This window comes from Odocoileus virginianus, chromosome 7, assembly GCF_023699985.2.
Source record: "Odocoileus virginianus isolate 20LAN1187 ecotype Illinois chromosome 7, Ovbor_1.2, whole genome shotgun sequence".
Taxonomy (NCBI): Eukaryota; Metazoa; Chordata; class Mammalia; order Artiodactyla; family Cervidae; genus Odocoileus; species Odocoileus virginianus.
The window spans coordinates 49,750,143-49,771,533 of NC_069680.1; the positions used below are offsets into that span (position 1 = coordinate 49,750,143).

The window sequence follows — 21,391 nt, forward strand, 5'->3', positions numbered from 1 at the left end:
GGCTGTCTCACTGTACCTCCTGGTGAGTTCTATTCTCAGCGACTCTATCAGTAGGATAACCAACTCCCCAGATTGAATTCTCTCCCTCCTACTTTACAGGGTCTATTTTCCGTGTGAACCCTGAACGGGTTCCATCTTTCTGCAACCATGCTATGGTCATCACTTTCTCACCAGTCTCCTAGCAGCCTCTGAGCTCCTTCACAAAGTCTTCTTGGGCGTTGGATATCCTCCACCCAGGGCAGGGCACTCACTACTTATACCCTGCCTCACTCCTCAAAGGACATCTCAAGCATATAGCTGGCACTCAGTAGGTGCCCCAAAACTAAACTTACTTAAATGAATGCCAAGGATACCTAATCATTTATAAAGAAGCCAGGCACAGGAAGAGAAAACCCTTGGAAACATCTTTACAGTGTATGCATATAAGAGTAGGGGGTTCCTGGAGAAACAGAACCAGCCATGGCTCTCTTGACATAAGAGAAGCCATTTTTGGCTTAAGCCGCTCTGTGATCTAAGCCTGGCCATACACAGTACCTTACTTCAACAGGTCTCAGTAATTAAAGATCTTAAGCGAAGTGAGGGAAGCAGGAACAAAGGGAAAGCAGTCAAGAAACAACAATCCAGGGATATACAGAATCCCAGTTCCTCCTCGAGGGATATATATTACAATCTGATACTGATCTTTGAGTTTTGCAAGAACAAAGGCCTCAACCCAGTGGAAGATGGAATGATGAAGTTGATCTTTTCTGACCCTCACAACTTGAATCAACCAAAGCTTAGACTCTTGTTAAACTTTGCCCCAATTCTACACTGAATCCTCTGCCCCAGCCCCTTCACGAGTATAAATGTTGTTGTTTAGTCGCTAAGTTGTATCTGGTTCTTTGCGGCCCCATGGACCTTGGCCCGCCAGGCCGCACTGTCCATAGGATTTTTCAGGCAAGAATACTGGAGTCGGTTGCCATTTCCTCCTTCAGGGGATCTTCCTGACCCAGGGATGGAACCTGGGTCACCTGCATTGGCAGGCAGATAAGATTCTTTACCTTCTGAGCCACCTGGGAAGCCCTGAATATGCATGTACTCTTAGCCTAAAACTTCCCCAGTTTTGCTATTGGGGAGTCGCTGCTTTGGGGAAGATCCCGGGTGTTCTCCTTACTTGCTGCAAATAAATCCTTCCTTCTGTGGATCACTGACTTGGCTTTGTCTTATGGCTCAACACCCACTAAGATGTGAACCCGGTTTTCAGGAAATGAAGAAAAAGAAGAATGATCCCTGAGAGGAAACAGAATCTAAGGATCCACTACCTAAGAATATAGAATCGAGGGCAAGGACTTGAGATTATGAACCTAAAAGACAAGCAAACTGTGCTCTAGTCTACTCTGAACTCCTGCAAGGAATTTCATAGACCCTCAGAGCTGCACCTTGTCACAGAAATACAACACAGTGGTTCAGAACAAGGGCTGCGGCGCTGGGCTGCCAATCCAATGACTCTGGCAAGGTAAGGTCTCTCCACCTCTGCTCTCCCCACCTGTAAATCTGCACCAGCTGCGCCCTGTGGCTTTGTTTCAAGAGCTCAACGAAGGACTGCACACTGGCTGCATCAGTCATTACCTGCAGCAGAGCTCAGCAGTGTCAAACCCAAGTGCCATCAGGGCACAAAATGAATCAGCCTGGGAAGCTGACACGGAGGTCTGCCCAAGGCAGGTGAGAGCATCCGTGCCTTTCCTTCCCTAAGAACTCTCTTTCCAAGGGCTTTCCAAAATCTGAAGCCAAGCCACTCACCTGTGGGCCAAAGGCAGCCTGCCAGCCTGTAACCCCTGAATTCTCAATAAGCCATCTCAGCAAACCAAGGAAAAAACCAAGGACCCAAAAGGACATGTGAGTGCTGCCTGGCCCCCCAGTGAGGCCAAAGGGTCCCATTCTCCCTGAGTCACTATAGGCTCAGAAGGAAAGGAGAGACTGAACAAGACGGTTGGTAACATGCGGCCAAATAAAGGGAGCTACTTGAGACGTACGGTCAAAGTCGGCTTCCAGGAAAAAAGAAAAAAGGAAGCTGGTAGGGGAAGGACAGAAAAAGTGAAAGCGAATTCAGAGCAGCTTGAGGAAGGAGAGGAGGTGATACCCTGAGAAGACCCAAAAAGCCACACTAGATAGTCCAGTGGTTCAGACCCTGTGCTTCCACTGCAGGGAGCATGGGTTTCATCCCTGGTCAGAGAACTAGGATCCTGCATGCCAGCGGCGCAGTCAAAAAAAAAAAAAAAAATGGTCACACTAAAGGAGAGGACAGTGGGCTGGCTTCACAGGGGAGGAGAGGAGGAAAAGGAAGACAGACAAGAAGCAAACCCACCGTCACTGCATAAAGGCAGAAAAGGAAGATACTGAACATGTCCTCAGGGCTTTCATGAGCCTCATCAGTTATCCCTCAAACCTGAGTGCTAAGAGACCATGAGCCCTTCTCAGAGAAGATACGGTGGCTTAGGGGTCAGGTAAGATGCCACGTGATCACAGAGGGAGGGAGGAGCAGAACTGAGATTTTTTTTTTTCTAAATCTTAGGGTTTCACCAGAATTGAAAGAGACACGTGTACCCCAATGTTCATTGCAGCACTATTTATAATAGCCAGGACATGGAAGCAACCTAGATGCCCATCAGCAGACAAATGGATAAGAAAGCTGTGGTACATATACACAATGGAGTATTACTCAGCCATTAAAAAGAATACATTTGAATCAGTTCTAATGAGGTGGATGAAACTGAAACCTATTATACAGAGTGAAGTAAGCCAGAAAGAAAAACACCAATACAGTATACTAATGCATATATATGGAAATCAGAAAGATGGTAATGATAACCCTATATGTGAGACAGCAAAAGAGACACAGATGTATAGAACAGTCTTTTGGACTCTGTGGGAGAGGGCGAGGGTGGGATGATTTGGGAGAATGGCACTGAAACAGGTATACTATCATATGTGAAACTAATCGCCAGTCCAAGTTCGATGCGTGAGACAGGGTGCTCGGGGCTGGTGCACTGGAATGACCCAGAGGGATGGAATGGGGAGGGAGCTGGGAGGGGGGTTCAGGATGGGGAACACATGTACATCCATGGCGGATTCATGTCAATGTATGGCAAAACCACTATAATACTGTAAAGTGATTAGCCTCCAATTAAAATAAATAAATTTACATTAAAAAATAAAGTCAAAACCTACTTAAGATTAAAAAGTAAATGAACATTAGGGGTTTCAGGACTTCCAGGTAAAATACAAGATGCCCAGGGGCTTCCCTGGCAGTCCAGTGGTTAAGACTGTATCCTTCCAATGCAGGAGGGTCAGGCTCCATCCCAGGCTGGGAAACTAACATCTCCCATGCCAGGTGGCAGGGCAAAACGAAACAAAAAATAAAGACACCCAGTTAAGTCTGCATTTCAGATACACTACAAATAATTTTTTTTAGTACATATATATTCCATTTAGTACATATATGTTCCACAGTGGGAACACACATACCCTAAAAAACTACTCATCATTTACCTGAAATTTAAACATGGCTCCTCATCTTATATTTTTGCTGAATGTGGCAACCCTACCTGGTTTCCTAGTCTTCATTATACCAAGCTGTCTCCAAGAACCCCGGTGTGGAAAAATAGAAAAGAGTTAATGAATAAAAGGAAAAAAGGGATGATTCACACAGACAGACTTATGGAGGATGCTAATCTACAACACATCAACTTAAAGCCCAAGAACAGAAAAGGGGGAGCAGTGGAACCCATGGGAATTTGAGAACAAGAATGCACCGGACTTAGGAGAAGCAGTGCAGCCTACTGGCTTTCACGTGTGGGCTGGCAGGCACATTCCAGGTGCCTCTTCACATCCCCTATTGGGTTCCAAGGACCCAGAGCTGCAAGGCACAGGGCCAAGAAAGAACGATACAAATCAGGGATTCAAAGTCATCAATGCTGATCTCCTTCAACCTGAAAGAATCTGACAGGCAGGCCCCCCAAGTAGCCTGGGAAGGAGGCAGGGAGAAACCAAGAGACCCCAGGAAGCCTTGGCTGGAGCAGACAGGTGAGAAGGGATGGGCACGGCTGGCTCCCAGAAGGCTTACTCCAACTCATTCATGACTTCCTGAAATACACTGGCTGTCTTCCTGCCCCTCTCATTACAACCAAAAGCCTTCACACCAGGGCACTAAAACCCCAACAGTGCCCTGGTGAAAAGCAGTTCCTTCAACCTTCGCAAAACCCCTAGGCTGCCATTGCTACTGCTACAGAGATAGCCAGAGGCAACAGACAGAAAAACAGTCCCACCACAGACCTCCACAGACCACTGCAGACCTGGGAGCCCAGGGCGGTCCCTCCAGCACAAGGGCACTGCAAGCCTGCAAAGTCGGGCAGCTTCAAAGAGTCCTGTTGTGCTCTCTGTGCTTCAGAGCAGCCGCTAAGCAGGAGTGGAACGCATGTCTCAGCCATCAAAGTCCATCCTCTGGAACCCACACCCCCATGGAAAAGGGTCAAAAGTCACAGACAGAGAAGCAGGCTGTCTGCCTGCTGCCCACGGCGCTAAAGGCAGAAAACTGGGCAAAGGTGTACATTGGGTCTTTTTTCCATGAAATAATGGAAAGAGCCCGACACCTGGCCTATAAGAAAAAATGGATCTTTTAGGAAGCTAGATTGCCTCTCATTACTTATGCACAGCCACACAGGCGGGTTTTATCCTGACTCACCGAACCCCAGGAAATCAGCCCAGCTCCCAGGCATCCCCAAGCACCAGAAAAACACAGGCCCTGAGAAGTCAGACTGCAGAGCTCCCCAGCCTGAGGTCTCCAGAGAGATCGGCCCCTCTCAGCAATTCAGACAATTTTGCACCATCCTGTTACATATAAACAGGGTTATCAAGAACACCTTTGATTCTGAAGCACATTTTGGAGAACAAGAGAAAGTATGTATGTACATGTGTGGGGTGGGTGTTTACAAATCATCTTTAATATCATTTTCTACAAGAATAATTCACAAATTATCAAAACACCTTGACGTGCACTGTTTCGTCTGATCCTCGTAATGACAGTGGGTAGAAAAAGACTGGTATTAACCCTAGAGATGGTGGTTTTACCAGGTAAGTCCATGGAGGTTCACAGGCTCTGGGGGCAGCATAACGAACTAGCAATGTAGCTAGAACCTCAACTAACTGGAAGCCCCATTCTGTAGGGCCTGTGCTGCCTCCCAATGTCCAGTGATGAACACTAGGGAAGGAGGTGGGGCTACGCAGGGGGCAAAGCTAAACTAAAGGCAATTCCACAGTGGAATACAGTGCAGCTGCAGCCAAGGACCATTGCCACAGGTAACACGGATGCTGTCTGATGTTAGTCCATGTAGGAACTGGGATGCGAAATCAGAGAACCTGCACGCATACAAAATACATTCTGTATAAAGCTACTAACAATATAAAGTTCAAAAAGAAGCAAAAAATTAACCCTCAGTGTTAGAGGTAAGAACAAGTCACTTTGGGGGTGTGGTGAGTGGAACAGAGTACAAGGGAACTTTGGGGGGTGTCGGGGGTGCTGATACTAGCATGCATCTTAAGTGGGGTGGTGACTTACACTGGTGAATTTACAGGTAAATTCACTGAGCACTTTCGCATCAGTTTGTGCTTTCACAGCTTGGGGACTTTATTGCCGTGGTCCCCAACCTTTTTGGCACCAGGGACTAGGTTTCGTGGAAGACAATTTATCCAAAGCACCAGGGTGGTGGGGGGTGAGAGGGAAGGGTTGGTCTGGGGATGATTCAAGCGCATTCCATTTACTGTGCACTGTATTTCTAATCTAATGCTGCTGCCGTACTGGTCCATGGCCGAGAAGTTGGGGACCCCTGCTTTACTGTATGTTATACTCCATTAGCGAGTTTATCCAAAGTAAACTTGGACATCCCCCAAATAAATTCCATGAACTTGACTGAGCAGTGGCTGTGCTAGGACTGTGGAAAAAGGCAAATGAGGCTTCAAATGGCAGGGCTTTATGTGCTGGTCAAGCTACCATCACAGACCGGCTACCTGGCTCAAATCACTGTCCCGCCGCTCACTGCACCCTAGGCCAGGACGCTGAGGCTGCTCCACCTTGCTTCTTCATCTGGGAATCAGAGGCAGCAAAGGGGTTGCAGCGAGAATCAAGTGAGGCCCTGAAATTCATCTTTCACAGTGCCTGGCACGGTGTTTTAGAACCGTGCCAGGCACAGAGCGACACCAAAATACTTAACTCTTATTACCATGGGATAAGACGGGTCGTCTTATAGATGACAAATAACATAGTACCTGTCTCCCAGTAGTTTAGAAGGAAAACACAAATGTCTCCACTAAGCAGCCAGAGCAGATTATGAACATCCAGGAACGTTCCAACTGTTTCCCCCTCCCTGCCCATTTCTGTCATCAGCCCCCAGACGGGACCCAAGAACAGAGCCAGCCAGGCCCTGCTCACCACCACCCCCCACACTTTCCTTTCTTTCCCCACATTCACGAAATGCCTCCTCCTTCCACCACTCCCGCCTGCGCCTAGATGAACTTCATCTTTCAGGTTCTCACTCCTATAACACCTCCTGAGAGAGAGAGCCCTCCGTGACTGTGGTCCCTCTCCCAGCCTGAGTCAGGGGCCCTCCACCAGCTCTCCTCGCAGCTGCTATCTGTGGCGCACTGCCTGGCATACAGCAGGTGATCAATACAGTGGCTGAAAAAAATCCACTTCTCCTGTGCTCGTCAGACTATTTTTAAGTAGAGGTTATAACTTAAGTATAAAGAGCCTGGTTCCAGCCTGGGATGAGGCAGGAGAGTGGAGGAGGGGGGCCCCGATGGCAGAGCTATCAGCAGAGGTGGCAGGGTGAGGGGTGCAACAGACCCAGGCCCAACACTGCAGGCCAGTCAGTCAGAAAGTCTGCACACCCCACGCACTGAGGCACCCTCTTCATCGTTGTTTCTCTTCCAAAGCAGAGAGTCTGCAACCCTGGAAACACTCCCTGAGGCCTGGGCTGGCATCCTGGGAATGTGCGGCAGTAACGGGGCAGCCCTGACTACTCTAAATGAAGGAACGCCACAGTGTGGGAACACAACTAAGAGGAAAACGCCCCCAGCAGGATAAAGACACAACTGTTCATAAATCTGTTTATGTGCTTAAACTCTGAGGTCAGAGCTCCAATTCTAGCCATAGGTCCTCAGGCAAGTTGTAGAACGTCTCTGGGTGTAAATTTGCAAATCTGTAAGACTACACATCAGTGGTGTGGATTAAATCAGTATATAAGTAAACCCCTCCCAACAGTACCCACGCCGTAGTAAGCCCTGGGTAAACATAAGCAGTTGTCATAGCAACACAAAACTACTTGCAAGTAGTTCAATGTTGATAAGGAAGAATTTCAAGCATTTTTTTTTTTTTTTGCTTTTTCAGACTTTCTTAAAGTATGGTTTATCTGAAATGCTATCAAGGAAATTAAACATAAGATTTTTTTTTTTCTTTAAATGGCAAACATCATCTACAAGGTGCTAGGGCTAAATCCTTTCTCTTTCCCAGAAGACAAGCCTTCCCTGTGCATTAGTCCCTCCCCAGTTCTCCACATCTGGATGCCCACTCTGAGAGCAGATTCAGAGCTGTGGTGTGGAGCCTAGAGCTAGGGTGCCATATGTTGGCTAAATGGCCAAAAAGAACCAGATACGGATTAGCCAAGAGGCAATAAAAATTGAAGCTGGAGCAAGATATCAACAGCATTTTAGTATATGTGCTGCCGAAGCGAGCACTATCGACAGCATTTTAATTAAAGCTTTAGGTCCTAATTCACAACCTCAACACCAAGACAAGAAAAAGCAGCTAGCTGCTTTTGCACACCAGACTCCATTTTTTCTTTAAAAATTAAAAAAAAAAAAGTGTAAAATAACTAGAAATAGAGGTTACCAGGGGCTGGAGGTAGGAGGGAAATGAAGAGTTACTGTTTAATGTAAACAGTTTCTGCTTGGGATGTTGAAAAAGTTCTGGACATGGACAGTGGTGATGGCGGCACAACACTGTAAATGTAACTAATGTCACTGAATCATACACTTAAAAATGGTTCAAGGGGCAACACTTATATTGTGTATATATTACAACCAAAAAATGTCATTGTATCTTCAGTACTTCAAAATAATAAGCTACATGCACTCAAGGTTTAAAATGATGTGAAACAGTTAATAATGCTTTTCAAAAGACATGGCACCTTACCAGGTAGTTACTTGGACCAAAAGAAGTCCAAACTGGTACTTTATAGCATATACACTTAAAATTGTACTCTTTGGTTAACAAAGACATTAAAATCATCCAGCCGATTTTTTTTTTCTCTCAAATTTTTGTGTTTCTGTAATCAGAGGTTACTAAATGAAGCAGAGACACAATATTTTGACTTTCAGGAAATGTCTTTGTTTAGATAAATTAAGGCCTGCCTAGTGAAGAACGAAAAAAAAAACCCAAACAAAAAAATCTCAATAGAATAAAAGTTATTACATGAGTAATTACTTAAGATAAATGAAAAAAAAAAACATTGTTTACATGCAAATAATTTCATAAGTTGAGAAGCTCTTTCTATAATTAAAACACCAAATAATTTTTCTCTCAGGACTATTTTATCTCTTCTAATTAAAAAACCTTGACTGCCCAAGACTCTGTTCACTAGTGAAATAAACACATGAAGGGTTTAATGCAGGTACTAGATTTCTAAGAACTTCCCTTACCTCACCCTTAGTCCATGCTGTTTTCATTCTTTCACTTTCCTCTTTCCTTCTATGGAAAACTTTTTTGAATTATGACCTACGTCTGTCTGGCTGAATATCCCAGCTCTGCTTCTCAGTACCGAATGGCCTCATCTGATCCCAAGTGGCCTGAGATGCCCTGGAGGGTGTTAACCCGCTCACTCGGGACACACACCTGGCACCCATGGAGGCTGGTCTGATCTGGAACAGATGCGTGCAAGATTATCCCATCCATCAACACTGCTTTTTTACAAAACCGGAGTTTGCAACTGCCCATAAACTAGTATCTCTAATCCATTTTAACCTTAAGAAGTCTTTGTTTTCACAGTTTCCATTAAAGATTTAAGAAATTTGGTCCATGCAATAATGTCTGTGTAAGGAAAGTGGGTGGGCCCCAGAGTGTAATAGGAATAGATGAAAAAACCACCTAGATAATTTCTGTCTATGGGCAGATGTAAATTATGAAATTAAAAACATCACTGACATTTCTTTTCAATCATCACCATATTAAAAGAAAATTAAAAACAAACAAAAAGCCTTTCAGTGCCACCTGGACACAGACAAATTGAGCAACAGTTCTATCGCTGCCTTACAAAATAAACTCTCAGCTAATTAAACTGTGAGTGAATATGACACATTGTTTCCCTTAAAGGTATTCACCAAAAGAGATGAACTTTATTTTGGAAGGTGGAAGGTAAGCCAGCCCTCCCTGGAACCTTGGCACCAGTCAGCCTGGACCGCCTTTCTGGCTTCCACTTGTATGTTGGTTATTTCCGCAACTCACAACTCTCTGGGCTGCAAAGTGATGGAGAGAGAAAGCCAGTTCTCTCTGCTCTGAATTCCCTGCCGCAACCAGCCAGGGCCAAGCTGAACACCAGTCAAGTGCAATCCTGCTGGAGAAGCCCTTACATTCCTTCTGGGTATTTTGGAGTACCTAACACCCAGTAGGCAGTTCCCAAGTACTTGGAGGTTGAATCCTGCCTGTTGCTGTATTTATGACACACCATTCTGTCCCTTACTGAAGAAGTGAAAATTTCCCAGCGTTAAACAAGTGAGTATGAAAATGAATTTTAAGCACTAATCTGCACTCCATGCCTCAGATCTAGGGACGAATAATAAGTAAGGGGGTGAATTCATTCTAAACAATCATCAAACTATTAACCCTTTGTTAGTTCTCCCTAAAAGAGAACACCTACACAAAGTGACATTTGCAATTTATGAGCTGGAGCACTGGGATAAAATACACAGCTGTGGACTTGACAAGCATAAAAGGTAAGAAAATCTGATAGCCTTGGGGAGGTAGGAAGAGTCTGCAAGTTAATACCCCTCCAAGATCCTGACTATTAGAAATACTTTCCAGAGCATTCGTTTCCCTGTCAGGAAAATTTCAACCACCACTGAGCAGGAACACCCTGAACCCGTGATCACCAGCTCTGACGATCATTCAATTCATCTATTAATAAAAGCAACTAACTGCCTGTGATTGAAAACAAAAAGCAACACCTACCCACTAAGAGACAAAGTACATGAGGGAACAAAGAAGGTGACCTTACTCCTTACTCAACCTGGCTGTATGAATCTAAAGTCTCAGATTAGCATTTCTAGGAGTAAATGCTGCAATGCATGATTTGAGGAAGAAACCAAGAATGCAAGTACACACTGTGTGACACCATCAACCTCCCAAAATCCACTCTGCAAACCACACGTGGAAATCCACCAGGATTCAACAAATCTCCCCATCCGGTTTGCAAATACCGCCCCAACTGGAGCTTCAGGTGCCTGCTATTTGCACTGATACCTCCTTCCCATGATGGCCCACAGGATGTTTTCCAGAAGCAGCCATGGGGCATTTCAACATTAAATAAGGTTATGAGGAATGCCTGGAGTGACCTGTCACCATCAAAAATAATTGAAGTGGCAAATCTGAACCCCTCCGACAGAGCCACTTTCTCCTCTAAGGCCTTGCTCAAACAACCCTTGGAAAGACCCAACCACACCATGTCCCCTTTTAGAGGTGAAAACGTATCACGAATGCCTAGGTATGTGCTACAAGGTTGCCTACAGTATTACCCATAACAGGAAGGCAAAGGTTTGGGACATACACTAATTGAGGTGGTCCGCCAAAGTATACAGTGTATCCAATTCATCCATACAAGGATGGTGAAGATGGTGTTTGCTGTTGTTGCTGACACAGTTAGGAGAGCAGCTCTAGGAGCATAAGGATTGGAGACAGTCTTGGCTCCCTCGCCCAGGACAAAACAAAACAAAAACACCTCATCACTTAACGCCTCTGAGGTCAGCCCAACATACCCTTGAGTGTCTACTGCATGCCAGGGACCGAAGAATGGAAGTGAACAAGGCAAATTCTGCTCCCAAAGGGGAGACCTACATGCTGGGGGCCTGGAGAGGAAGCGGTCTCATGAATGGGCAACTCACCCTGCATGTGGCTGGCAAAGAAGCAGTACAGTGCACACAGAGGTCAGAAGGAAGTACAGTCTGCTTGGATTTATAGGGTGAAGGGTAGGGAAGGACATTTAAGGGCAGGAGGTACATCTTAGAGAAGCCAGAGAAACCTACTGAGATTCAGGAGCTGGCAGTTCAGTAGAGTGAGAGCTTTGAGAATGTGAGGGGTGTGTCTCTGAAGCAAGCAGGGGCCAGATCATAGAGAGCCTGGTAAACCACAAAAAGTTCACCTGGAGCCAGAGGGCAATGGAAGTCATTGAAAGTCTGTGAGCAAGCAACAGTTCCTTCAGATTTTTGCTCCAGACTAGTGTCTCTGGTCTTGAACAAGAGTCACCACAAACCAGATATTGGTGATTCTCTGAACTATTCCCCATCCTCAGCAAAATAAATAAAAGCACTAGAAAAGACTGTCTGGACCTCCTCTACACTTTTGTAGGGCTTTTTAAAAAATCAAATACAAAGAGTTTATATGAAACACACAGAAGAAATCTAAGAATAGCCTCTGTAAGAAGACTGGATTTGTGTATAATCAGACCTAACTGTGAGATCATACTTTTCTCAAAGTTGCATCTAAAGTTGGGTGCTTTCACTAGAATCTAAGGGGGGAAAAAAAAAAAAAATTAAAGCAAGGAAAAAAAAAGTCACACACTACACCTTTTTATAAGGGCAATGTTGATCTGACAGCTTCATAATCTGCCAAAACAAAATCTTAAGCAATGGAAAATAGTGTACTGGGCATCCAGAGTAAATAATCTGAAATCCACAACATTAACTATATGGTAGCTTTTATTGGTTAATGAAATTGTTACACTGTTGATATTTATTTATTTTTTACACTGTTGATATTTAAAACAACCAAGTTTTCTAATCTAAATGCCATACCAACACGTTTTTCTTCTATAACTTCAAAAGATCTTTGTATTCCTGTCTCCCTCAACTTCTATAATGAAAGACTAATATTATAGATAGAAAAAGACACTTAAAAAAAAAAAAGAAAAAAAAAGAAAAAGACACTTAAACTCTAGTAATTTGTCATGGGCCTTTACTTCCAAACCAAACATATGGCAAAGGTCTGAGCTGGTCCAGAAAACACACCTTGGTGAACTAGCATCCAGGAATAAGACCCTGTTTATACTTTGAGAAACTAGTCCATAACTTAGAAGCCATTCAATTACTGCCCAATTACATTTCATCTTCTCAGAGACCACGACCCCTGGATTCCTCTCACTACGTTGACTCAGACAATCTCCTATTACATTTTCACCCACAGGACAAGTCAGAAAGATCAAGCCTAACATCTAAAAGCTACTCAACAGTGTAACTGAGCAATTTTTGTTTTGTTTTGTTTATTTTCTCTACTCCAAAGAAGAAGTTATGATTGATAATCAGCAGTCTGGCTCCACTGCTGATTTACTGGGAGAAATCGGATAATCACTCAAAACATTCCATTCCACCACTAACCCAAATAAAACACACCAGGGGAAAGCTGTGGCAGTGGACACTTGTAGACAAGAATGAAAGGTCTTGTACAGTTGATTCTTCCCCACAGATGATGTTTACCTCTATCATACAGATGTGGCGAACACAGACCATGAAACCGGTCCTTTATTAAAAGGGTAGCTTAACTAGAATAAGCACCTACATACCAAAAGAGACAGAAATGACTGCTAGTTAAGAATTTCTGTTGGCCTTTGGACTTGGCTTAAAAAATGAGGGCCCAATAATGAGATATCACTACACACCTCCTAGGATGGACAAAATCCAAGACAGATAACATCCAAATGCTAGCAAGGATGTGGAGCAACAGGAACTCTCATCACTGCTGGTGGGCATGCAAAATGGTACAGTCACTCCAAAAAGTTTGGCAGTTTCTTTACAAAATGAAAATACTCTCACCGTACTACCAGCAATTAGCTCCTCCCTACTTACCCAAATGAGCAGAAACCTTCTGTCTACCCCCAAAATATGCACACAGAAGTGTACTGCAGGTTCATTCACAGCTGCCAAAACTTGGAAGCCACCAAGTCCTTCAGTAGGTAAATGGATAAGTAAGCTGTGGTATAGCCAAAGAAATATCATTCAATGTTAAAAAGAAAGGAGGGACTTGCCTGGTGGTCCAGTGGTTCAGAATCCACCTTCCAATGCACAGGACGTGGGTTCAATCCTTGGTCAGGGAACTAAGATCCCACATGCTGCAGAGCAACTGAGCCTGTACCTCAACTAGAGAAGCCTATGTGTTGCAACAAAGACTCAGTGCAGCCAAGAAAGAAAAAAGAAATGAGCTACCAAGCCAGGAAGAAAAGGGAGGAAACTTAGATGCATCTTACTTAGTGAAAGAAGCCCATCTGAAAAGGCTACAGATTGAATGATTCCAAATATATGACTTCCCAGAAAAGGCAAAACTATGTTTTTGGCCACCTGATGTGAAGAACTGACTCACTGGAAAAGACCCTGATGCTGGGAAAGATTGAAGGCAGGAGGAGAAGGGGACGACAGAGGACGAGGTGGTTGGATGGTATCACCGACTCCACGGACATGAGTTTGAGCAAGCTCCAGGAGTCGGTGATGGACAGGGAAGCCTGGCATGCTGCAGTTCATGGGGTTGCAGAGAGTCGGACACAACTGAGCAACTCAACTGATGGAAGACAGAAAAAAGATTGATGGTGGCCAGGGGTTAGTGAGGGACAAAAAGGCGGAGCACGGGGCATTTTGATGGCACTGGACCTGCTCTGTACACTATCATGGTGCTACAATTCACTGTACACTTGCCCAAACCGATAGAATGAACCACACCAAGAGTGAACCCTATAGACTTTGGGTGATTATGTTGTTTCAATGTTGGTTCATAGGTTGTAACAAATGCACCATTCAGGTGGCGGATGTTGGTAATGGAGGAGGGGAGGAAGGGCAGGGAGTATTTTCCTGGTACCTTCTGCTTAAGTTTGCTGCTAAACTAAAACTACCCCACCGCACCCCACCCCCCAAAAAGTAACACCTCTCTCTTCCCAGGGTGTAGATGAGCAGCAAGGAAAAGACATCTACAATCACCTTCTGTGCTCAAAAATATTAAAGTTTAATATCATAATTAGAGTTACTAGTAAGAGCCATGAAGACAAATATAGGATTCTGGCACCATCTTCTCTTCAAATAAAATTAGTGAGAAATCTACCAAGGCCTTCACTTAATATTTAAGTCTTTTCACAAACTTCCTGGATTGCTAGCAGCAAGTTTCATGCAGCTTAACCTTGACACAGACTATGGCACAGTGTTGTTCAATGGAATCCTTACATCCACAGACTTACTTCATGTAGTCACACATTTTTCCTCCCAAATTACAAACCCTAAAGGTCACACCCACTCACCACAATCTGTGTCCTAAGTCAGTCAACTCCAACAAAACGCTCAAAGGAATCTCTCCTCTGCATTTGCCTGAGTAACACCTGCCAAGTATTAGGGAACTCAATACACCACAAGCACTTTTTATTTATCTCCCTGAATATATTCATCAGAGATTAAAGAATGGAAAGTCTTCTGGTACCTATAGGCTGTCATCCAAAACAATTTTAAAATTTGACTCAGTGAGGCCGCAGAACTTTTCACAAAGTGTATTTGGTGAGATGTCAGTTTTAGTAGAGGGAAGTTCCAATGAAGCCACCACCTCACACAACTCTTCATGCCAAGTGTTCAGTGGCCTGTGATCTTACACACCAGGAATGAATGTGTCTGTGTACAATTTACAGACCTACTTTTAATATGGTCAAGTGTCAAACAGCTAACCCTTTCATAGTCTCTCCACCCCGCCATCCTCCTTCCCAAACAAAAACAGCCTGAATTGCTCACAGTATGCAAGAAGTCAGAGATTCCATTTTATGCAAGTTTCACTACTTTCAGTGGTTCACATTCTCCAAGAAACCAGACTCACCCTCTCATTTACTAACTCCAATCTTAAATAAACTGCCTCCACCAACTTCCCCCTCTTCTCAAACCTCCACTCACCAAAGACATCTCTCTCAGCCAAGAAGGCTCCAGAAGAGGCTTGGAAGTGGCTGCCTCTGCAAATTCCTCCCCATCCTACCAAAAGGGCACTTCAAGAACTTGACAGTCTGAATATTGCTTCAATGCCATTCACCAGAGCTGGATCGGAGCATGCGGGGTGTCTTTCAGCAATCAATTTCTATTTAGGCTGCCTATCACAATGAAACTTTGGTGAAAACCTGCTTTCTAAGCAAATTCAGAATGCCATCCAGTCCCCAAGTGCGAGCCAGGACGGGGCGGGGGTGGGGGGGTGGGGCGCGTGGATACACACAGTCCGTCCTCCACTGACGACTTTCTGGTACAGGGGCATCCTAAACTTGCCGCATTTCCTTTGCAGAGTTGTGATCTTCCATCCATCCCCGAATTCACGATTTTTTCTGCATCTGAAGGTTCAACCTAATCAGCTATTGTGGAGTTAACTATGGCAATTCATCCCCTCGGTTTCTTGACATTTTCCTCTCTCCTCCGGGCTGGGAAACTGTTTTGATCTAACAGGGTTGCCTGTGTGGGGATTCTGCTTGTTAACGATGTGGCTAGCCGGCAGGGATAGTAGGTGAGAGCACACACTGTACTTTTCCCAGTTATGTTTCGCCTCATCACAGCTAATCGTGGCCTTTCTAAAGGCCTGCTACACGAGAAGCGAGACTTACACACCTAATCTTATCCTCTTTGCGGGAGCCTCCGGGGACCAGGTGGAAACAGAACAGACAGCCCGTTCTCCCGTCAAATATCTAGATGCCGAACCAAAATATCCCCCAGACAGACCCTCCACCGCCAAGGAAGCAAACACACGCCAAAACAACAACAACAACAATAACAGCTCCCTCTTGCTCGGTGAGGGAGTCAGCCGATCCCCTTCACCCCGGTTTCAGCCGGTCCAGACTCCATACCCTTCGCTCTGTCCAAGCCGGTATAAGATGCTGCATTCTCCCAGCAGTACACGGCCGCCACCCCCCCCACCCCCACCCAGGAAAGGACTTCCAACGGAGGTGGGAGCATCAGCTCCGGTACCCGCCCTTCCCTCTCGATCCTGGCCAGAAAAACTGCACTTCCCGGATTCCCGGCCACTCTCTCCCGCCCCCTCCCCGGGCGATCCAGCTAGCGCTGTCCTGATGCCAACCAAGTGCCCAGGCCAGCTGCACACCCCCCGCACTCTCGGCCAGGTCCCCGGAACAGGCCCCGGCTTCCTGCCTCTCCCACAGCCTAGGACTCCCCGATCTGGACGCACCCCTCAAGCAAACTAGGACTGAAACAAGTCCCACCCCGCCCCCCCGCCCCCCCCAGCCACGCCGCCAGCTTCCAGCTCCTCCCTGAGGAGCCTCCTCCCCAAGGGGCGACAAGGGAACGGGGGGGGGGGGGGGGCCCCAGCAGCCTCCTCCCGCACCCCGCGAGGGGCCTGGACCCCGGGGAGGGCAGACCAGCGCGGACCCGAAGGGACACCTCCCACTCCCTCCACCCTCCGGGGCCGGCGGGTCTTGGCAGACAGTGTGCTCGCTGCTGGTCCTCGGAAGCCTAGAAGAGCCCGGGGGCTGCCCCGGGTCGGGAGGCAGCATCTCCCAGGGGCGGGCGGAGGTCAGCACCGCGGCGCACCCCGGGGGGGCACTCACGATGGTCACGCTGGCTTTGCGCAGGTCGCGGTTCTCCTCCTGCAGCGCCTTGCACTTGAGTTTGTAGGTCTCCAGCTCGATCTTGAGCACCTTGTTCTCCTGCTGCAGCGAGGCCAGGCGGTTGGTGAGCTCCTCCAGGCGGAACGGCGAGATGACAATGCCCCCCGACTTCCCACCGCCGCCGCCTCCTCCGCCGCCACCGCCGCCGCCGCCGCCCGAGGTCGACGAGCTAGACGACTGCATGGCGGCCGAGCCACCGCTGTTGCCCCCAGCCCCGTCCGTGTCGCTCTCGCTGGCGCTGTCCGCCATGGCCGCGGCGGGCTGGGGAGACACGCAGGAGGAGGAGCAGGGAGGCGGCGGCGGCGAAGGCTGGGCTGCGAATGAGTGGGCGCCGGGGCGAGCACAGGGGAGCGCCGAGCTGGGCGCCTGGCACCAGGGCGCAGACTCGGAGCGGCGGCGAGAGAAAGAGAGGGAGCTTCCCGCTGCCAAGGGACCTCGTCTGCCAGAGAACAGAGACCCCGCCCGGGCTCGGGCAGTATTGCACTGGGGCTCGCTCCAGCCGGGCTTGGCGCGCTCGCTAGGCCGCTCGGCTAAGCCGGCGGAAAGCTCCGAGACTCACCCGCCGCCGCCCTCCTGGCGCCCGCCGGCTGGCTGGGGAGGCGCTGGCCCGGCCGGGGCGGGAAAGCCAGGCCAGCCTCCGCACCAGCCGCTCGCCAGCCGCACGTGTTCTGAGGGAGGGCCTCCCAGCCCCCTGACCTAAGCCCGCGGCCGCCCAGCCTCTTCCGGGCTCGCGCCCGCTCCTGGGAAAAAGAAACCTAATGCCCCACTCGCCTCGCAGGTGCTGGGTACACGTGGAAAGGTCAGCCCGGCTCGGGCACCCAGCCCCCGCCGACTCCGTGGCCCCATCTTCCGCTGACCGTGTGTGCTCCTGTCTCCCTCTGTCTGTTTCAAACAGACACGCAGCCCTTTTAGTTTGATCCCTCAGTGAGCTTGCCCGGGAAGGAAGCTTCGGATAGCGCTCACAGAACAGAAAGTTCCCCTGCAAGGAACGGAGGGCGACGAGACAGGAGCCACAGGTTAACCTCGTTAAGAAAAGATCTGCAGAAGAGACACACCGCCCTCTTTACTCCTCCTAATAACCCCATAAACCACCCTGCGCTCAATTGTCTAAACAAGGTGCAAGTTTTTTCTTTTCTCTCTGCATCTTGCAGACAATGCCAGGACCTGTTGGGCAATAGGATTAAGACAGTAACATTTATCTAATAAAAAAAGAAAAAAAAAAGACAATTTTTGTGGATTAAAACATCTCTTTTAAGGGCCAATTTTCCAAAGCAACTGCAGGCAGAGCATTCTGCTGTACGAATAGTGATGATTAAGTGGGAATGCAACATAACCATCATTCTCTTTCGCATGATCTTGCCCACTCCTAGAAAACTTAAGTAGGTCAAAACTAAACACAGATTAATTATGCTAGTGTGGTCTAATTCGGGGTTCTAGTTTTAGAGCATAAGAAATTCAAAATCAAAACTTGCATTTCCCCTTCTCCCCTCCCAAACAAAGGCTTACAGGAAGTTGGCCCAGCAGGTGAGATGATTCTTAACACTTCACACTGTTGACACAAAACAGCTTTCACTTATGTATGAAAATCAGAAAATGAAACCGACCAGACTCGTTTTATTACCCAAGCTTAGTCAACAGAAGAACAAACACATGGAAACAAAATATAGAGGGAAAATGGGGTGAAGTTTTTTCTATTACTTTGAACTTTAGGGAAAGTTTGTAATGTGTTAGGAAGGATAAAGAAGTGGCTTTAACGATTTTTATTTCAGCTCCTCCATTATCTTTAAAACTAAATTTAGCCTAATGATTACAGTTATTCAATGGCTAATGAAAACTGGTACCCAGGAATAAAGTGAAACCTCCAAGTGTTCCAAATGACATCATCCTTTACCAAGATGGCTGCTTTGTGGCAGCCAGCTCCAAAATGCCAACCGCAATTAAACCCCAAATTTCTAATTATTTTTTAGTTTAACAAAAAAGGACTTCTGAATTAGTCACTGTTGGTGTAGCAGGAACAACAACAAGAGTTACTGTGCTCCTCAGAAACGTTCAGCCAATGGAAATAACTCTGTTAGAAGTGACCAGTTTAATTTTCACTGAAACTTGCTCTTCTCCCTGACTTTTCCTTTTGGGAATCTGCTAGAGCAGACAAACAGCTTGTTAAACTGGAAACAGCTTCTGGAAAACTCACTTGCTGGGTGAAATGGAGCAGTAAAGCTAGCAGGGAGCAGCACCAAAGGGGGAAACCCAGACTTAACATTCTTTCCACTTTATCCAGCACGGTGATAGAATCTTTTAAGAGCCAGTCTGGCTTCCATTCTTCACAAGTTTCCATTGTTCCATAGCCCATAGTATCTGAAAGCTTCCACCTCTAGAGCTTACATAGAAACACTCAGGAGACAAGTTACCTTTCTCTTAGCTTTATCACCATCTGTATTGGGAGAGAGGACTTAACTGCTACCAGTCGGCAGAGGGGTGGGGTTTAAAGTGCTTGACTTTCTTAAAGGGCCCACGGTTACTGTAACTTAAAATGGATTGGTTTTGAATTGGATTTGGAGGAAAACTGCGTTTTTGACTTGGTACTCACAGGCAGTAACTGTGTTTAGAAGGCCTTAGGGAGAAAGTCATCTTCTAAAGCTTCCCTGCTGATACAGATGGGAATAAGCTGGAGAATATTTTTTCACTGTGGTTTTTATTGTTATTGCAAAGCAGAAGCGTGTCTAATTTTCTACTTCTTGTAAAAGTGGTTCCCCTTATAAACAGACCATTTATCACAACATTGGTTCAGTAATAGGATTACAATGAAAACACTAGTTACAAAACCAATAATATCGTTATAAAACTTCTTTTCAGCTTTCCCGGAGAAATGAATCAGAAGAATAAATGGTAGTATGTGTTGCCTGGAGGAAGAAGAAACAAATACAGACCATCAGTTCCATTGGAGAAATAACAAGACTTACCTTTGTCCAAAATGCAAGCTGCAAAAGTATAAAAATAAAGAAAAAGAATATGTATAGTCTAATTGCAAGGTACAACGTCTCTTTGTCTAATGCCATTTATTCAGCTGATTTACTCTGTGGCCTTGGAATGTTCAATAATAAAGTTAAGGGACTTCCCTGGTGGTCTAGTGGTTAAGAATCCACTTCCAGTGCGGGTGCTGTAGATTCCAGCCTTAGTAGGGAACTAAGACCCCACATGCAACCGAGTCCACACACTGCAATGAAGAATCTGCATGCTGCAGCAAAGACCCAGTCCAGCCTAAATAAATAAATAAAATTTTAAAAAATAATAATAAAGTTAAAATATAGACATAAATCACTGGTGATTTCTGTTTAATTTTTAGTGTCTAACAATAAATTGCTGTACATATTACATTAGCATTAGATACAAGTGATTTCACTCAAGCTCTGAATAGACTTAGTGGTTGCAGAACCTATCTTTACAGTTGGGTTTTTTTTTTTTCCCTAATTTATTTGACTGCAGCAGGTCTGGGCGGCCTTTGAGATCTAGTTCCCCTACCAGGGATCAAACATGGAGTTCCAGCCACTGGACCACCAAACAAGTCCCCAGAACCCATCAATACAGTTTTTTAAAACAACTGGAGTGGCCTATTGCCTTCTGAGATAGCTTACAATCTGTCTGTAGAATATGTTTCTCTCAAAATAAATCTACCTCTTACATATCAAAAAATAATAATAATTAGAGTGAGCCACATATGACCTGGCTTTCACAGAGTGCCTGAATTTGGACAGAATCATAGACTGTGCCACTGTGGTGCTATTATTTCCTGAAAGGTAACTGATAGTAGAGATACCTGGAGTAACAGGCGAGTTTGGCCTTGGAATACAAGATGAAGCAGGGCAAAGGCTAACAAAGCTTTGCCAAGAGAACACACTGTTCATAGCAAAGACCCTCTTCCAACAACACAAGAGACAACTCTAACATGGACATCACCAGATGGTCAATACTGAAATCAGATTGATTGTATTCTCTGCAGCCAAACATGGAGAAGCTCTATACAATAAGCAAAAACAAGACCGGGAGCTGACTGTGGCTCAGATCATGAGCTCCTTACTGGAAAATTCAGATTTAAATTGAAGAAAGTAGGGAAAACCATGAGGCCATTCAAGTATGACCTAAATCAAATCCCTTAGAGTTATACAGTGGACAAATAGGACTTCTCTGGCAGTCTAGTTGTTAAGACTCCTCGCTCCCAAAGCTGGGGGCTCAAGTTCGATCCCTGGTCAGGGAACTAAGATCCCACGTGGTGCATGGTGCTGCCAGAAAAAAAAAAAAAAGAGCAATACAGTGGACAAATAGATTCAAGGGATTAGATCTGATAGAGTACCTGAAGAACTATGGACGGAAGTTCGTAACATTGTATAGGATGCAGTAACCAAAAAGAAGAAATGACCGTCTTAAAGAAAAAGAAATGCAATAAGGTGAAATGGTTGTCTGAGGAGGCCTTATAAATAGCT

The 21,391-nt window shown here is 45.9% G+C and overlaps 1 protein-coding gene across 1 annotated transcript in view; it reads right to left on the reverse strand.

The window, feature by feature from the left end:
- The window catches only part of CCDC6 (coiled-coil domain containing 6), a 109,606-nt gene extending 91,801 nt beyond the window's left edge, over positions 1–17,805 (reverse strand). The window contains exon 1 of the mRNA XM_020897117.2: positions 16,854–17,805. Within this exon, the coding sequence (XP_020752776.2) occupies positions 16,854–17,162 (309 nt within the window). The 5' untranslated portion in view covers positions 17,163–17,805. The remainder of the gene's footprint in view (positions 1–16,853) is intronic.
- Between the last annotated feature and the right edge of the window lie 3,586 nt (positions 17,806–21,391).